General features: G+C 56.7%; 1 protein-coding gene across 4 annotated transcripts; it reads left to right on the top strand.

Annotated features, from left to right (window-relative positions):
• Window positions 1–117: 117 nt before the first annotated feature.
• DMKN (dermokine) lies at window positions 118–14,719 on the top strand. Of its 4 annotated transcripts, XM_026010276.2 has the most exons (21): window positions 630–1,839; window positions 2,085–2,291; window positions 2,399–2,455; window positions 2,726–2,776; window positions 2,888–3,076; window positions 3,559–3,615; window positions 4,040–4,120; window positions 4,351–4,401; window positions 5,716–5,763; window positions 6,396–6,449; window positions 7,369–7,419; window positions 7,563–7,610; window positions 7,804–7,851; window positions 10,088–10,144; window positions 10,443–10,490; window positions 12,150–12,197; window positions 12,318–12,359; window positions 12,685–12,753; window positions 13,705–13,728; window positions 13,837–13,884; window positions 14,395–14,719. In XM_026010276.2, the coding sequence occupies exons 1-20, from the start codon at window positions 1,462–1,464 to the stop codon at window positions 13,882–13,884; spliced, it is 1,656 nt and encodes a 551-aa protein (XP_025866061.2). In that variant the 5' UTR covers window positions 630–1,461; the 3' UTR covers window positions 14,395–14,719. The 4 variants fall into 4 exon arrangements, with proteins under 4 accessions (XP_025866062.2, XP_025866061.2, XP_025866063.2 ...); XM_026010277.2 differs by lacking the exon at window positions 7,369–7,419 and having other exon boundaries at window positions 118–1,839; XM_026010278.2 differs by lacking the exons at window positions 10,088–10,144; window positions 10,443–10,490; window positions 12,150–12,197; ... (3 more) ...; window positions 13,837–13,884; window positions 14,395–14,719 and adding an exon at window positions 9,505–9,648.
• Window positions 14,720–16,441: the final 1,722 nt, after the last annotated feature.

Here is a 16,441-nt window from a genome sequence, read left to right as displayed (position 1 = left end):
AGGGACGATTATGATGATTATTACCACTACCACCATTATCATTGTCATTAAAAAGAGGTGGAATAACAGGGAGGTAGGAGGTGCCCAGGACAGACAGGGATGGTGTTTACGCAGCGAGAGGTGTTGGATGTTACAAGCTGGGGTGCGGGTGCTGGGGTGGAGAGAGACTTACAGAACATTGAGAAAGGTGGATGGAAACCGGCCCCTCCTAACTAGGTGATGAGTCCCAGTGATACAAGGCCCCGGGGCCCTGGGAGCAGAGCAGCAACCCCGTGCTGGACTGGGGTGAGACCGGGAAGATGCCTGAGCTCCGTGACCTGAGCTGGGATGGGGGGGGGCATGCTACTGACCGAGGGCTCTGGGGGGAGGTGAGGCGGTGGGGTGTGGGGGCTCAAGTCGGTCCCCTGCTGGTGCAGCCCGGGCCCTGGGGAGCCTGGGGATGGGTGGGGTGAGCAGCAGCCCCAGTCCTCTCAGGAGGCTCTGAGCTCACACACGTGCCCCTGTGGGCCAGGTAAACAGGATGGGTGCCTGGGTCAGCTGCTCCCTCCCACTCATCCCCTGGGGGTGGCTGGCCCGCCCAGCTCCCTGCTCCGCACCCAGCTTTCTCAGCCAAGAGCAGCCCGAGCGCTGAGACGCCCTGATGACCACTCTCGGGCTGGCCACTTCCTTCCTTGGTACCTGGGGTTCCCACTGAGGGCAGGCTCACAGCTCCCAGACTCTGTGGGCTGGAAGGTGTGGGAGAGTGTGAGGACAGTCACCTTTAGGTGGCCGAATGGGAGGGAAGAAAGATGGGAGAGACAAAGGCCACCAAAACTGAGAGAGCAAGGCCAAGAAAGGGCACCTGCTTCTCATCCCGGTGCGCCTGGCCCAGGCTGGCTTACACCTGGCGGGGGTGGCGGGGAGGTCCCGCTGCACTGGATTCTCTACGCTTGCCTCCTGGTTGGGTTGGGTCCTGCCTGTGGTTCCTTTCTCCTAAGTCCTCTCCACACCACCACCACCTCTAGGAGACACCAAGCACCTATCTCCTCAGATGCCCCCATCTCCACCCTGCGCCCCAAATTCCTGGGGTTGGGAAATCGGAACACTTTTGCACCTGCCTCATCCCGTTTCTTCCTCCCCAGTGCTCCGGCTCCCTCTCTGTTTCAACACAGACTCTCAGACTCACAATTATGGCTCATTACCCTATCGGTGGCTGGACCTGAGTCACGAGGGAGGGACTCTGGGCCGCCCAGCCGTGTCACCTTCTCCCAGGCCACAGTATAAGGAGTAGCGGCAGGGAGGAGGGCCCTGGGAAGGCAGGGGAGTCTGGGAAAGGAGAGAGAAGGCTGCGGACTCAGAGGGAAGGAGAGTAAGTCAGGAGGAAGAGAACAGAGGAGGACACACAGACACGGAGGAGGTGGAAGGGCAAAGAGAAGAAAACTCGGGTGGGAAGAAGACAGGAGGGAGAGGAGTGAGGCAGAGATGAAGTCAAGGGGCTCCCTGGCCTGCCTCCTGCTGGCCCTGTGCCTGGGCAGTGGGGAGGCTGGCCCACTGCTGAGAGGAGGGGAGAACGCCGGAGTGGGTGCTGGGGAGGCCCTGGGACACGGGGTGGGAGATGCCATCGGACAGGGGGTGGGAAATGCCATTAGCCAAGGAGTCGAAGAGGCTGCCGGCCAAGGGGCTGGAGAGGCGGCCGGCCCTGCAGCCCGGGACGCCGTGGGCCGTGGCATCGGGGAAGCGGCCCGTGCCCTTGGAAACACCGGGGGTGAGGCTGGCAGACAGGTGGAGAACGTCATTCGACATGGGGCCAATGCTGTCCACGGCTCCTGGCAGAGGGTGCCCGGCAGCGACGGTGCTTGGGTGAGTAGCTCCGGGCGAGGAGGTGCGCGGCGGTGGGCAGTCGGGGTGAGAACCTCGGCAATCACTGCGAGGATGGCTTGGCCTCCTACGTGCCACTGTCCGGGCTGGTTTCCCTCCGCGCCACGGTGCAGCCCGCCTCCATCACGCTGGGGCCCCTCTCCCTGCCTTCGTCCTGCTGTGCCTGCCCTCCTGGTCCCAGGCGGGGAAAGTCACCCACACTCAGGGTGGGCATGTTGTTCTTGCAGGGAACCAACGGCCAGCCTCCATCTGGAGGCCACGGCATCTTTGGCTCCCAGGGTGGCTCTGGAGGCCACGGCCAGGGCAATCCTGGAGGTCCAGGGACCCCCTGGGGCCAGGGATATCCTGGAGGCTCAGATGGCAGCTTTGGAAACCACCCTCAGGGAGGCTCCTGGGGCCAGGGAGACTCTTTCCCTTCGGGGACCAACGCTCAGGTACAGCAACCACCCGGGCCCTGATGCTTGCCCCCTCTTGCCCTTCAAGACCCCCCGCCATGTGTCCCTCATCAGGGGGACCCACACCAGCCTCTTCCTCTCTGCAGGGGACTGTGGTCCAGCCTGGGTACGGCTCAGTGAGAGGCAGCAACTCGCACTCGGAGGTAAGGGGGGGGAGTCTGGGGGAGAGGCCGTCCGGGTGCTGGGTGTGTGGGACAGAGAGTAGGACAGACGAGGAGAGGATGGAGGATGGGGGTTGAGGTACCAGGCAGATTGCACAGGGAGGCCGGACGAGGGAGCAGAGAGGGACGGGCATGGGGAGAGACACGCCGGCAAAGGGGGCCAGGCCGCAGGAAGCCGGAGGGCCCGGCCTGTGGCGACGGCTTCCACGGAAGCCTGGAGACTCACCTGTCCCTGGAAACTTCCCTCCGCAGTGCACTAACCCCCCGCCATCCGGCTCGGGAGGCAGCTCCGGCCACTCTGGGGTAAGAGGACGGGCGGGTGGAGGCACCGGGCGCAGGGAACCGGCCCCAGCAAGAGAGGGAGGGCAGGGGGGAGGCGGTCAATCTTCACTCTGGCCCCTTCCTGCCCCTCAGGGAGGCAGTGGCGGTGGCAGTGGTGGCAGCAGCGGCGGTGGCAGCAGCAGCAGTGGCGGCAGCAGCGGCGGTGGCAGCAGCAGCGGCGGTGGCAGCAGCAGCGGCGGTGGCAGCAGCGGCAGTGGCAGCAGCAGCAGCAGTGGCAGCAGCAGCGGTGGCAGCGGTGGCAGCAGTTACGGGCCCAGCTGGGTGAGTCGTGCTGGGCCGCTCGCCCTTCCGGCCTCCAGCAGGCCCTCCGGGCCGAGATGCCCCCCCCCCACTCGCAGTTTCGCTTGGGGGGCAGGGGGATGCTCCACCTCTGTCTAACCCAGGATTCCTGTTGGCAGAGCCCACAGAGCCGGGGGTGGCAGAGGGAACAGGACGCTGCTTGGGGAGCTCCCAGGAGACCCGGGGGCTAAAGGGGGAGGCCTGTCACCCACGCGGAGACAGGGACACGTACAGAGCTGGGGTGCAGGTGACGCTGATGAATACAGGGCACACGAGGCCCCTCTAGGGCTGAAGGGCCAGGAGGGGACCACGGCCTGGCAGCCGGCCTCGGGCAGCCCTGGGGTACCTGGGAAGGGTCTGGGAAAGGGCTCAGGCAAGAAGAGGGAAGCAAGAGGACAAGGCAGGCCACATAAGAGGCTTTAACTGATCGCTCCCCATACTACCTGCTTTCTCCCCCAATCCAGGACCGTCCCTTAGAAAATTCTAGGAATTTTGATCAGAGCGGCTACTCAGGCTCCCAGGTAAGGACCCTTGGGGTCCCTTCCTCTTTCTAGGTTCCAGAAGAGGGACGGGGAGGACAGAACGGGCCCTCAGGTGGCCGGGGTCAAGGCTCTGGAGAAGTTAGGCTCCCGAGGTTTTTCACTTCTGGCATGTGGTAGGGGGTAGAAGCCCACAGCTCAGAATCCCCAAACTGTCCCACATTTCCAAATACACTTGGCCACACCTGTTCTTTGTGCTCCGAATAACTTCCCTCGGTGGAAAAAAAAAAAAAAAAAAAAAAAAAAAACAACTTCCCTCGGTGGCCGGTGGCTAGTGGCTAAAGATGGGAAGAGAGGGAGGTTGGGCAGAGGGGAGCAAAACAGATCGCTAAGGCCCTGGCAACTATTTGGTCCCCGTCGAGTCCTTTTAAGAGCCTCTGTGGACTCTTGCTCTCCGTCCTCGCAGGGACACAATACCCCACAGGGACACAATACCGGCTCTTCCTGGGGGAGCAGTAGCGGAAGTGGCAGTGGAAATAAACCCGGGGTGAGTGTCTGCTGAGCGCCTGCATGGACCTGCCTCCTGTCTCTGGAGGGGAGGGGGAATTAGGGGTGCTGAGGCCTCTCGGATGAGGGGGGAGCTGGGAGAGCGACGGTCAGAGCTGAGAATGGGGTTGAGGTGAGGCAGCTGGGGGGTAGCCTTGGGGCTGCAACCTGGGGGCTGGGATTGCCATCTGGGTGGCAACAGAGGGAAAGCTGTCCCTCTCTCTCCCACAGTGTGACAGCCCAGGGAATGACGTCCGCATATCCGGAGGATCTGGGGGTCAGGTGAGAGCCAAACTTGGGACTGCGCCCACCTCTAAGGCTAACCTCCATCGCCACCCCCTTTTGTGGGGGAAGAAACCAACCGCTTACCCCTACAAATATTAACAATCTCCAAAGTAATAATTAAGTGCAAATCCTTGTGTGACGTGCCTCACTTTGTACGGTGGGCGGGGCTGTGAAAAATCACATAGAAACCAGCCCTTTTGGAAACATAATCATTGCAAATGACCTGCACGCACCTGGCCAGCGAGCAGAATGCAGTGGCCTCTTTGACAGCGTCTGGAAACTGGGTTTGGAAAGTGCGTGCTTCCCTCCTAGTTATTGAAGTCTGGGCTTTCTGTCAGCCCCTGCAGCACTGACAAGAGGAAATGTCACGCGAGGGTCCCCACGAAGCACCTAGAGGTCTTGTGAAAATGCAGCTTCTGAGTCAGCAGGCCCGGGGTGGGGCTGAGATTCTCCTTTCCGCCAGGTTCTGGGCAAGGCTGATGCGTGCTGGTGTGAGGGCCGCCGTGGGGAGAAGGCTCCCTGAATATTAGGCTCCTCGGATGTTAGGGATCCTAACCTCTATGGGTAGACAGGTGTCAGGAAAATTCCCAGCTTGTGAGTCTATTTCTAGTTTTTTGTGTGCCAAAGTCTTCACTATGTAGTCAAATACACTAGTCTCTTCTATGGCTTCTGCTCTTTCCTTCTAGAACTATGAAGACTTGTATAATTTCATTTTTTTCCTATTTAACTCTCTAATCTATCTGGACTTGACTTTTCTGTGTTCAATCCAGTCCCATTCCGCAGTTCAGCTCGACTTACCCCACACCTGGGATCAGAGCGGTGTGCTTTCTTATGAAGGGAAAACCGGATAAAAAGAGAAGGCGGGGGGGGCGGGGCGGGGGGGAGAATCAGCAAAGTTTAACGAAGTTCTCCCCGCACCCCCAAATACTTAACTGGTGTTCCCAGACACATGCATTGAGTTATTCACACCACTGATGTAAACTGTCACTTGTAAATGCCTTCATATTTTGGGAGAGTTTCTGGGAGTTCTATTTTGTTAAGGTGACTCATCTGTTCTGTGATGCTACTTTCTTTATGGCACATTAACAGCTGCCAGTACAAGTCCTCCTTTGTTGCCCGTCTTCTCCAGTGTTTTCTTACCGATTCTTAAACATTTATTCTTTTAGATGAACTCCAAGATTATTTTGACCAGTTCCAAAAGAGAGTTCCACAAGGAGTTTTAAAGGAATTGTATTAAGCCAATACATAGATGTGCAGGGATGGACCTAAGATCTAAAACAATGATCTCTGTTGCACTGTCTCATCCCTCAGGGCTTCGGAGGAGGACAGGGAGGTCCTGGCAGCTCTGGTGACATCAGGGTAAGGAGACGACAGGCCTTGAGAGTAGAGGCTGGTGGCGGGAGATGGGATGGAAGTCAGCTTTGCAGTAGCAACGCTAACAGAGCACACAGTCCCGCATCGCAGGCCGGTTTTGATCTTAGCTCCGGGAAGTCATCTCAGTCCTGGGCAAGTGGGACTCAAGAGGCGCCTGCCTCTAACTTAGGAGGAGGCGAACCAGGCTACTTCACTGACTCTCCAGCCAGTGTCACCTTTCTGACCAATGCAGCACATCCACCCAGATTGCGTCTTGCAATTTAAATCAATTTAGTCCGACTTTGTCTGCCTCAGAACCAGGGGACAATTCACTTTGGTGGCAAAGGCCGTTCCTGTTGGGTTTTGGGCAGTTTGCAGAAGTGAATAGAAAGAGATGGTTATGCTGCCAATGAGGATCGTAAGTGAGCAGTGACCCAACCCACAGGAAGCTGAAGCAAGGTTTGCCAAGGGAGATGGGGCTACCCGGGGAGAAGAGCCTCCCTGGGGCCCTGGGGAATCCTTGCTGTGGGCCTGCCTCAGCCCCGATTCAGGAGTCTCCTGCCCACACCTGCTGGCCTGCTCTCTCCTCCTTCATATTCCCCGCTTCCCCACTGACTCTTCGTTTTCTCTCTCTGCAGGAAATAAGCAAAGAGGGTGGTCACCTCGTTGGGGGCCCCCAAGACAATTCTCAGGTGAGCAGGGATGGCTTTAGGAAAAGAACACTGAGGGGTGTGGAAGAGAAACGGGAACCTCAGTATCTTTTCGCAAGCTGCTCCGACTCTGTGTCGAGTGACCAGACTAAGACAGGGGTCTGGGATCCCTGTCTCCTTGGTTCATCCATTCTCTCCCTTCTTCATTTTTTTTTTTTTTACCTCCCTACTTCAAACTGTGATCATCATTGTGTATTATCACTGCGAGGGGAAACACAGCCAAAAGTAACAGGAGAATGGTCAGGGGGCTATTTTTGGAAACCGTACTTAAGAAGGGTTGACAAGTGGAAAGCAGTGACCTCTGAGTTAGAAGGTGGGGGTTCAGAGGACAGCTGTCTCATCTGTCATCTGAGCATCTTCAGGCAGGGCAGTCGACCTTCTAAGCCTGGGCCTCCTCCTGGGTAAGACGGGGACGGCAAAACCTAATCTGCGTAACCCCCCAGTGACTGCAGAGCTTTCTGCATCATAACCAGCCCGGGGTGGTTCAGGATCCGGACTCTGGAGTCCGACAAGGAGACAGGTCCTGAGGCACGCTGCTGGACGGCTCTCAGTTTGCTTTCCTCACCTGTAAAGTAGAGACGTCTCCACCCAGGAATGTGGCAGGATAAGGCACCAGGCCAGGTGCACGGTGGGACTACACATTAGCTCCTAGCAGTGTTTTGGGGGACAGGTGACGGGATGGGGAGCAGAACAGGAAGATGATTCAAGGGACTGGGCAGGGTCACTCTAGAAACAGGTGGCAAATCATTCCGGGAAGGTGGGGTTCCTAGCTGCTGTGTGAAAAGGAGAGGAGGCAGCTTTACACAGAGTACACAGAGCTTGAGCAGAGGCAGAGACGGTGGGCCAGGAGCAGGGTGACGGGCACAGGCCTTGAACATCAGTCCCCCACCTTCCTACCCAGTGGCACGGGTCCAGTGGAGGAGGTGAAGCTGTCAGTGGGATCAATACCTTGGTGAGTGGAGGCATCACCCCACCTTGGGCCGGGACCATGTCAAGCGATCCCTGCCTCCCCGCCTGACTCCCAGAGCTCCTGCCTCGGCCTCTTGCTCACGGGGTGGGTTCCTACTCTCATCTCATTTCTCTTTGGTTCCTTAGAACTCTCAGACGTCTGCTGGGCTCTTCAACTTCGACACTTTCTGGAAGGTGAGTTTGGCAAGATTGCTCCGCTCACTTTGTTTTGGAAAAGCAAACCTCTGTCCCTCTGCCCTGCAGGCTGAAGTCCTCTTTCCAGAAGGACCAACCACCAGTGGTGGCCCTTGACCTCTTGCCCCAAGGCCCTGAACTAATTACTTTACAACTCAATTTGTCATTTTCCATTTTTTTTTCCTTTCTGCAGAATTTTAAATCCAAGCTGGGTTTCATTAACTGGGATGCCATAAACAAGGTAAGGGCTGGAAGGTCGTGCCATTCTGATCTTCATGGGAGAGGGAAACGGAGAAGAAGCTACCTGCTAACCCCCCATGTGGGAAGCTAGGGAAATGATGATGGTACCGGGAGTGTTTTGTCCAGTGCACAAAAAAAAAAAAAAAAAAAAAAAAAAAGAGACAAAAATAAAGAAGTAGGGGGCAGAGCGAGAAGGGGGCGGGAGTTTGGAAAGAGCCAGGAGTCGGGGATGAGAAAGGAATGGGCCTCTTTTGTGTCTCAATGTGCAGACTGAGCAGGTGTCAGCCTCAGTTTCTCCTTTGAGATCTGGAAGGTTAAGGGGAGAGTGAGGAAGCCTCATCCTCAGGACACCACAGAGGTAGCAGAGGCAGGGTAGGGGATGCACTGAACAGTCGGGGGGAACTCAAGAGCCCAGGAGGACTGATGCCAGGAGAGAAGGGAAGGGAAGTGACTAGGTACTCAGCGCCTGCTGGGTGCCAGACTTTCTGGGCCCCAGGTGTGCGTCATCTTAGGAGGAACTTAGAGCCCAGAACCCCCCTTCTTCTTCCTCCTGCCCACCCCTCCCACATTCAGGGGAACCCCTGGCCAGGCTGATTTGACACCCGAATAGCAGAGGCGCCTCCAGAGTAGAGGCGGACCCACAATCCCAGCACCCACCAAAGGCAGACGTTGCAACTGGCAGCCCACTGCTGTGCTTTGTTTCATTCATTGTTTTTGTTTTGTTTTGTTTTGAACACTATGAATTAGCTGCCAGATTTTAAAAACTGAGAGCTTTTACAGAATGACTTGGAATTCCAGTCTCTTGAAAAATGTGGCAACACCGGGCCCTCTTTGCTCAAGCTCCAGCGGGGCAAGAGCTGAACGGCGCTGCTTCTCTCCAGCAGCCACATGCCCGCTGCCCACCGCAGTGACCCCGAGTAGCTCAGTTTCTGACCCTTTGCACAAAAGGGCGGCAAGGAGCCCTGCCCTCTAAAATTCTTGGAGGAAACAAGGCGGTGGTCCGCAGGGAGGCGGAGAGAGAGCCCCATGCTCAGGCAAGGCCAAGTCTGCGCCTTGGGGAATGAGGTGGGAGAGGGTGAGATGCTGGAGGCAGAAGTCCCCAGCTGTGCTCCGCTCAGGTTTGGATGAAAATGACAAAAATAAACTGTTTCTGTTTTATAGAGAACGGGTGTCTGGCAGGGGTGAGGCTCCTTACCAAAGACTGCGGGGAGACGAGTCCCCTGAGTACGAGGCACTTAGGGTCAGAGGCACAGACTGATGCTTCCCCAGGGGCCAGGAAGGCAGCAGACATTCCTGCACACCTAGGGGGGCAGTGGAGGGGGCTCACAGTTAGGATTCACTGGGGGCAGTTCCCCAGGAGCAGCTCTAGGAGGGCCAGAGAAGAGGGGGAGCCCGTGTCCTTCACAGGGAGGGAGCTGAACACTGGGGCCAGAGGGAGCAGTGCCAACAGGGAGCCGATACGGAACAGTTCCTGCCAAGTATGAGGTGTTCCATTGCAAACTGGAATATCTGGATTTGACTGGATGACAGCCGTGGGCAAAAAAGATCCCTGCAGATTTCAGGAGCAGAGAGGCCTGATCCACCCCTGCTTGGCCCATTAAGCCCTGAACTCTTATTCCTTGAGCTCCTTCTTAGAACTTACTTCTTTGCCCAGGACCAGAGGAGCTTTCGCACCCCGTGACCTTCAGACAAGGAGCTACCAGATGGATGGGAGCCCCCCTCCCACCCCTTCTTAAAACCCCATTATCCACCGCTAATTGCAACCCTTACCCTTGAAATAAACCTTAGCTGCCCCACACTCCTGGTCTCTGCTCCTTTCTTAAGACTCCACTGTTGCTTCAGGGGGGTTGGAAGGGCCAACTGCAGCCCCATGGCTTCGGGAAATGGGCTGGGGCTGGAAGGGCAGGTAAAAAGGCGGGAAGATCTGAGGGCAGGTCCTGGTCCCTAAGGTTTCACCGCAGTGGCCTTCTGCCAGAGGCTGGGGAAGCAGGGAGACTGAAGAGTGGGGTACCTGTGCTGGGGGCGGGGGGCTGGTTAGTGGCTCCAGAGATCTAGCCTCTCTCTCCCTCTGCTGCCAGACGGAGTTTTCTGGTGTCCCTAAAAGTCACCCAGCTTCCCCCCAGACCTTAGCCACAATTAAATTCTGAAGGCTGAGCGATGGTGGTGGTGGGAATAGGGGCGTAGGTGAGCAAGGGGCCGGGCTCCCAGCTCACCTGCACCCTACCTTTCCTCCACAGGGCCAAGTCCCACGCCCCAGCACACGCGCCCTGCTCTACTTCAGCCGGCTCTGGGAGGTAGGAGAACTCTCACTTTTCAGAGAACTAGGGATCCTGGTCATCTGTCCCTCTCCCCACCTCCCTCAAGCTCCAGCCCACCTGTCACAAAATCCGCCCTCTTTTCATTTTTGAGATGGGCAATCCCACCCGAATGCCATCCGAAGTGCTAACACCCTCAACCTCCTGTATGCTTATCTTCAACTAAACCCAAACCACACCCAGGCGCCCAAACCCACTCTTGCACATGAGCGTGAAACTTTCCAACAAGCTGCCACACTCCCCACTGAGGCCCACTCACCTCTTCTCCTCCCTCCAGGATTTCAAACACAACACCCCTTTCCTGAACTGGAAAGAAATTATTGAGGTAAGGGTAGCAGAACCTCTTGTTTTGGGGTTAGGAAGCTCAGATCCAGGGACGGGAGGGTCCGGGCTCTTGGCACGGGGCCGGCAGATTCAGTCCCTGTTGCTGACTTTCCCCACTGAGGCAGGGCACCTCCCTCCCTTCGTACTCTCCTCCCTTTCTGCAACCGAGTGGGGGTGGGGTAGGGAGAGGAGCTGTGAGTCAGTGGAGAAGGAGTAGGGTGGGCGGTCCCCCCTGGGATAAAAGCTGAGGCCAAGGGCTGGGGCCTCCAGAGGTGCAGGAACATGAAGCCAACCACCATCTCTGCTCTGTTGCTGCTCCTGCTGGGGGTGTCCTGGCTCAGGGGGAGCCACAGCTGGGTGGGTACTGGTGGGGTGAGCAGGTGGTGGGGCCTGAGCCGGGGGCCTCTCTCAGGACTGGAAAAGGGGTGTCAGGGAGGAGAGCTGAAAGGAAACTAGAGGCCTTAGGGGAGCAAGTCAGGCCATGGTCAAGTGTGAGCAGGTGCAGCAGGTCGGAATATCCGGGTTCTGGGAAGGATGGGCAGGACCTCTGGGTCCTGCAGAAGGCCACATCTTGAGCCTGCATGGCCATTGGCCTTTGGGCACAGAGGCCAAGTCTGCCCACTCACTCATGCGTGTGGGCCAGGCATGTGAGGCTGGACGGTTGCCGGGGCGGGGGGGGGGGGGGCGGGCAACAAGGGTGGAGGTCAGGGCCTTAGATCAGATGCATTTTGTCACGTACTCATGAATGACCGATGTGGCCATGTCATCTGATGGAAAGCTGATTTTTAATTGTTCGTAACTAATGTAAAAATGCAGACCAAACAAAAAGTGTCTGGAGGCCAGTGGTCAAGCAGCCTGTGACCTCAGTGTTAAGGCTAAGAGTGGGGCTACAATTCAATGGGAGTGAAGTCAGAGTTAGGAGGAACATCCTACCCCTGTGTGTGTGTGTAGAGGTGGGAGTCCTGAGTGGAGAAGTGGTGGTTGCAGCAACTAAACTTCTCCCCTGCTGCTGGGAAGCTACCCCTGGCCCTGCCCGCGGAGGGGAGATGGCCCATGCACCTGTGCTGCGGCTTCGAGGGCTTTCCTGTATTTCTCCCCCTTCTCTCTCTCTCCGTGGGCCGCGAGCCAATCTAATCACCTCACTTTGCCTGTTTGCTGAGGACAACAGCCCTCCTTTCAGGAACCCTGCGGGAACAGTGTTTGAGAGCAGGGACTGTGGGGCCAGGGAGGAGCAGGGTTCTGTGCTGGCGGAAGGTGGGTTGGGGCTGAGGGCCGGATGGGCGCCAAGGGAGCCTGTGTGGGTCCCACTTGCCGTTCCTGCCCAGTCCCAGGCCGCGGCCTGGCTGCAGGTGCACGGGGGGGGGGGGGGGGGGGGGGGGGGGGGGGCGGGGGGGGGCGGGGGTGCTGCCTCGCTCCCGACACTGAGTGTGGAAATCTGTCCTGTATCTGTCGGGTCATCAGTGTCCTCCAGGCTCGCTGCCTTCTCTGGAGGCAGTGCTGGTCCTGGGCCGCGGAGCGGGGTGCGGCAGGGTGTGTGGGTGCTGGTGCTCCCACGGGCGGGCAGGGCCTAGGTGGCAGGTGGCGGGAGCCCCACGAGTGTGGGGAGGGGCCCGGAAGACCTCGGGCAAGGACGCCCTCACCGCGGCCCTCTCCCTTCCAGGGGGCTGATGCGACTTCGCTCCAGAAGAGGTCAGGCGGTGCCAGTCAGGTGAGTCTCCGCCCTCAGGCTGCCTCCGAAGGCCAGGCCCAGGCCCTCTCGGTCTTGTTCTCGGGGCTGGCCCATCTGACATTCTCTCTCCTGCACACCCCCTTTCTGTCATTTTCTCAGTCTGGCGCAGGATGGCAGGAGGTGGCGGCCGTGACTTCCAAGGTAGGACATCTGCCACCTGAGCACCTGACCCAAACCTCACTGGTCTCCTCGGTCTCCTGCCCTCATCCCCCAAGTAACCCTTGAGGAGCTGGGAGAGGTGCCGGGGAAGGGGGAGGCAGGGCCCTGCGGACTAGGACCATGAGGGAGGTGAGGCCATGGGCTCTGGCTGCCTGAAGATTCTACGGGACAACAATGCATGACACACGGAGGGAAGGCCGGGGGCTGGGAGAGAGGTCTGGCCCAGGCCGGGAGGCGGGTGCTTATTCCACCAAAATGCCCTCATCCCTTCTCTCCTACCTGCCCGCCCCTCCGCTTCCTTCCACAGAACCCCTATAACCAGCAGGCATACCCTACTCCCGCTGGCGGGCAGTACTCAGCCAAGATCCCCTCTAAGGTAAGACTCCCTAATGCCCGGTTTCCCCACTGGGGTCTCTGCATGGGGGCGAGGGAGGGAGGCTTTCATGGCCAGTCTTAGCTGAGCCCGAATCCTGTTCATTTCGAAAGTCAAAGTCTCATCTCTCTGCCCTGGGGAGGGAGACTCGGGCTCCCTGAGAGCTGTTTGGAGGTGGAAGGTCCAAGGTTCCTCACTCCCACGCACTCAGAAAAAGTTACAGGGGGGCAGCGGCTGCATCACACGCCCTGGAGAAAAATGGGAACCAGCATCCTCTCAAATAGGGACGTATGACTCTAAAAAACCCTCACATGACACGCATCAGGCAGCCTTCCCTCATGGTGTCTGCTCTCTCCGCCTCCTTGACTGCTGTGAACTTTCGTGGGAGGGGCGGAGAGTGAGAGGAGGACACGCGAGTTAGGGGAGGCTTTTCCCACCAGCTTGTGTTGCTGGGAAAATTAATGCTTCGTTCCACAAAGGAAATTAATAGAAAAAAAGAGAAAACAACCAAAACCCTGAGAACTTTATTGCGTTCAGTTGCAAAGAAAGCGATCTTACAGATCCAGTAAGTGAATGTGCTAAATGCTAATGAGGCCGGTGAAGAAAAAGCAGGTGCTCTTTCCCTCCATCTCTCAGAACCAGGGAGCCCTGGCCCTGATTTCTAGCCACCCAGCAGGCAGAGGGACACCTACCTACCTACCTACCTACCTACCTACCTACCTACCTTCTTTTCACTCTGCTGGGTCAGTGTGTGCTCTTCTTGGGTACAACGTACTTAGGGTGATAAATCTACTTCGAAAGAAAGTTTAGGGGCTGAATGTCCACCTTCAGACTCAAGGACCCTTGAGATAATCTCGGTCTGAGCTGCCCGGGCCACCGGGCCCTTCCTAGGCCCTGAGCATGTGGCAGATGCCTCTGTGGCCCCACATCACCTCCTCTGATCTCTCTTTACAGGGGGGAGTCACGCCTTCCTCCTCGGTGAGTAGTGGGGTGGGGAACCCGTGGCTCCTGGGAGAAGGGGTGTGAGGCCAGAGGTGTGCGGGGGGCCAGGGCCACGGCCACTCAGCCGTTCTCCTCGTCCCGCAGGCTTCCCGGGTGCGGCCTGGCCTGCTGCAGTGGGTGAAGTTCTGGTAGGTGAGTGTCGGAGGGAGCTGCGCCAGCCTGATCCGGGGGCCCCACACGGCCACCCCAGAGGCAGGCCTGGGATCTCGGCATTTGCTTTGCTTTGGGCCGATGCTCTAAAGGCATCGAGGAGGCGACCCCCGCGTGGAGCAAGACTCACAAGGAAATGACCGAGGACACGTGTGAAGTACCTGCTGATGCTGAGGGAAGGCCGGCCAGAGGCTGGGCGTGCAGGGACAGCTGGGGAGAGGCTGGAGGGGGGGGCGGGCGCGACAGTCGGGTCTGGGGAGCTGCAGAGAAAGGCTCAGGGGTAGGAAGAGTGAGTCACCAATGGGGAAAGGGAGATGGATTAACTTGGCAGAAGGGCAAAGTCTGTCTTACGGAGGCGCAAGTGAGGGGATGTGCAGGTGAAGCATCCCCCCCCCCCAAGAAACTGTGGGAGCGCAGAGGCTGGAAGAAAGGACCCCCGGTTTCAACAGTCACGAGTAGCCATCTTCTACCATTTGCTCTTTTTTCTTCTAGAAAATTATTTCCGATCACGGCCCCGACCAACGTCAGTCGTCAGTCGTGAAGGAGGCCACCCGCGCCCCGCCCCCAGCTCTCTCCCTGCGTCAGGCTTGGTCTCGGTGCCGACACCTGCTTTTTCCAGGTTGGGGACCTGGTCTGTCTGTCCGTCGTTTCTTCCAACGGCGCTGTGGTATCTCCTTGTCCAGCAACCTCATTGGACGAATCTGCCACTTTCCTCACCTACTCCGTGTTGTGACCTGAAGTCACTGTGACAATTCTTCAGAAGAAGTTTCCTGTTGAGTTTCTTTGTGGAAATAAAACATAAATCTTGTTTCCTTAAGATTTCACACGCTGTGTTCTTTCAAATTATGCTGATGGCCAAGATCAGGGAGGATGGAGGTGATTCAGGGGCAGATAACTCGCCTTCTTGCTGAGAGTGGTAGACCAAATGGGGGGCTAAGACAGGTAAGACCTGGGTGGCCCTGTCAAGCAGTAGCTAGTTGATCTCACTGTGCCTCAGTTTCTCCATCCGTCAAAAATCATCTTGGCCCACCCTGTGCCTGAATGCCATGTCCCCCGCAGCTGATGCACTCACAGGTGTTTTGCTAACCTGAAAAGGCAACAGGGAAGTGGTTCACATCAGGAGGAGGGAGTAAAGAGGCTTTCAGGAGAGGAGGCCCACCCCAGAGGGTCAGAAAGGGGGCAACAATAGCGGGATATATGCCTCAGCCTTGTAAACACATGGAGGTATGGATGAGGTGGTGAACTTAGGAAGTTGTGGGCAAGTGGCTCATACCCAACCCAGTGCCTTATCATATGCAGTGTCTTTGGGATGCAGACAGAGTGGTAGAAACTTCTACTCCATTAATGTGCCAAGGAAACAGGCAGAGGTTCTTGGCACAGGCCGAGCCCAGGCTTATCCCAAGCCTAGGAACTCTGCAGATAGGCCTGGAGAGTCTGTATTTGAGTCTCTGAGTCAAAGCCCCATCAAGGCCATGTCATGTGCCCGAATTAGGGAATCCCCACCACTCATCCCTGACATCCCTGCAGGGACCCAGGAAATAAAAGGAGGGCAGGAAGCACCCTGCCAGCCCAGGCGATTCCCTCTGAGACTGCAAGGCGCACACAGCTCCTGTCTGCCTTGGTCACTGCTCCATCCCCAGCACTGACCACAGGGCCTGGCACAGGGTGGGCCTCAAATAGTTGATGAATAAATAAAAAAAGAAACCTGGTCCAAAATGGATTTGGGGAAGCTGTTTTGATCAAACCCGTCTGGGTAAGAGAAAGATGAGGACTATTCCTTTGCTCTGCACCCTACTTTCACTTTTGTCCTTAAATTGGGGCCACCACTTTATAGACACACTTCCTTGTGTCCTGCTCTGCTCTATTGCATTTTGCAGATATTACATTTTTTACAAATTGAAGGTTTGTGGCAACTCTGCATCAAGCAAGTCTCCTGGAACCAGTTTTCCAATAGTATTTGCTCACTTCATGCCTCTGTGTTACATTTGGTAATTCTCTCAATATTTCAAACTCTTTCATTATTCTTATATTTGTTACGGTGATCTGCGATCACTGATGTTTGATGTTACTATTATTAATCATTGTGGGGCACCACAAACCACACCTATATAAGACAGCAAACTTAATCCATAAATCCTAAAATTAGGTGGTGTTGACTACTCTACTGACTGGCTGTTCTCCTGTCTGACTCCTCTCCTTGGGTCTTTCTATTCCCTAAGACAACAATATTGAAATTAGGCCAATTGGGGTGCCTGTGTGGCATAGCCAGTTAAGCATCCTACTCTTGGTTTTGGCTTGGGTCCTAATCTTGGAGTTGTGGGACTGAGCCCCATGTTGGCCTCTAAGCTCAGTAGAGAGTCTGCTTAGGATTCTCTCTCCCTCTGCTCCTCCCCTCACTCTGGAATAAATAGATAAATCTTTTTTTTAAAAAAAAGGAAGAAAAGAAATTAGGTCAATTAATAACTCTACACTGGCCTCTAAGTATTCAAGTGAAAGGAAGAGTTACATGTCTCTCACTTTAAATCAAAAGCTAGGGGTG

The sequence above is a fragment of the Vulpes vulpes genome, chromosome 1, assembly GCF_048418805.1.
Source record: "Vulpes vulpes isolate BD-2025 chromosome 1, VulVul3, whole genome shotgun sequence".
Classification (NCBI taxonomy): Eukaryota; Metazoa; Chordata; class Mammalia; order Carnivora; family Canidae; genus Vulpes; species Vulpes vulpes.
Note: the sequence above shows the minus strand (reverse complement) of the source record. Positions and strands in the feature narration are given on the sequence as shown.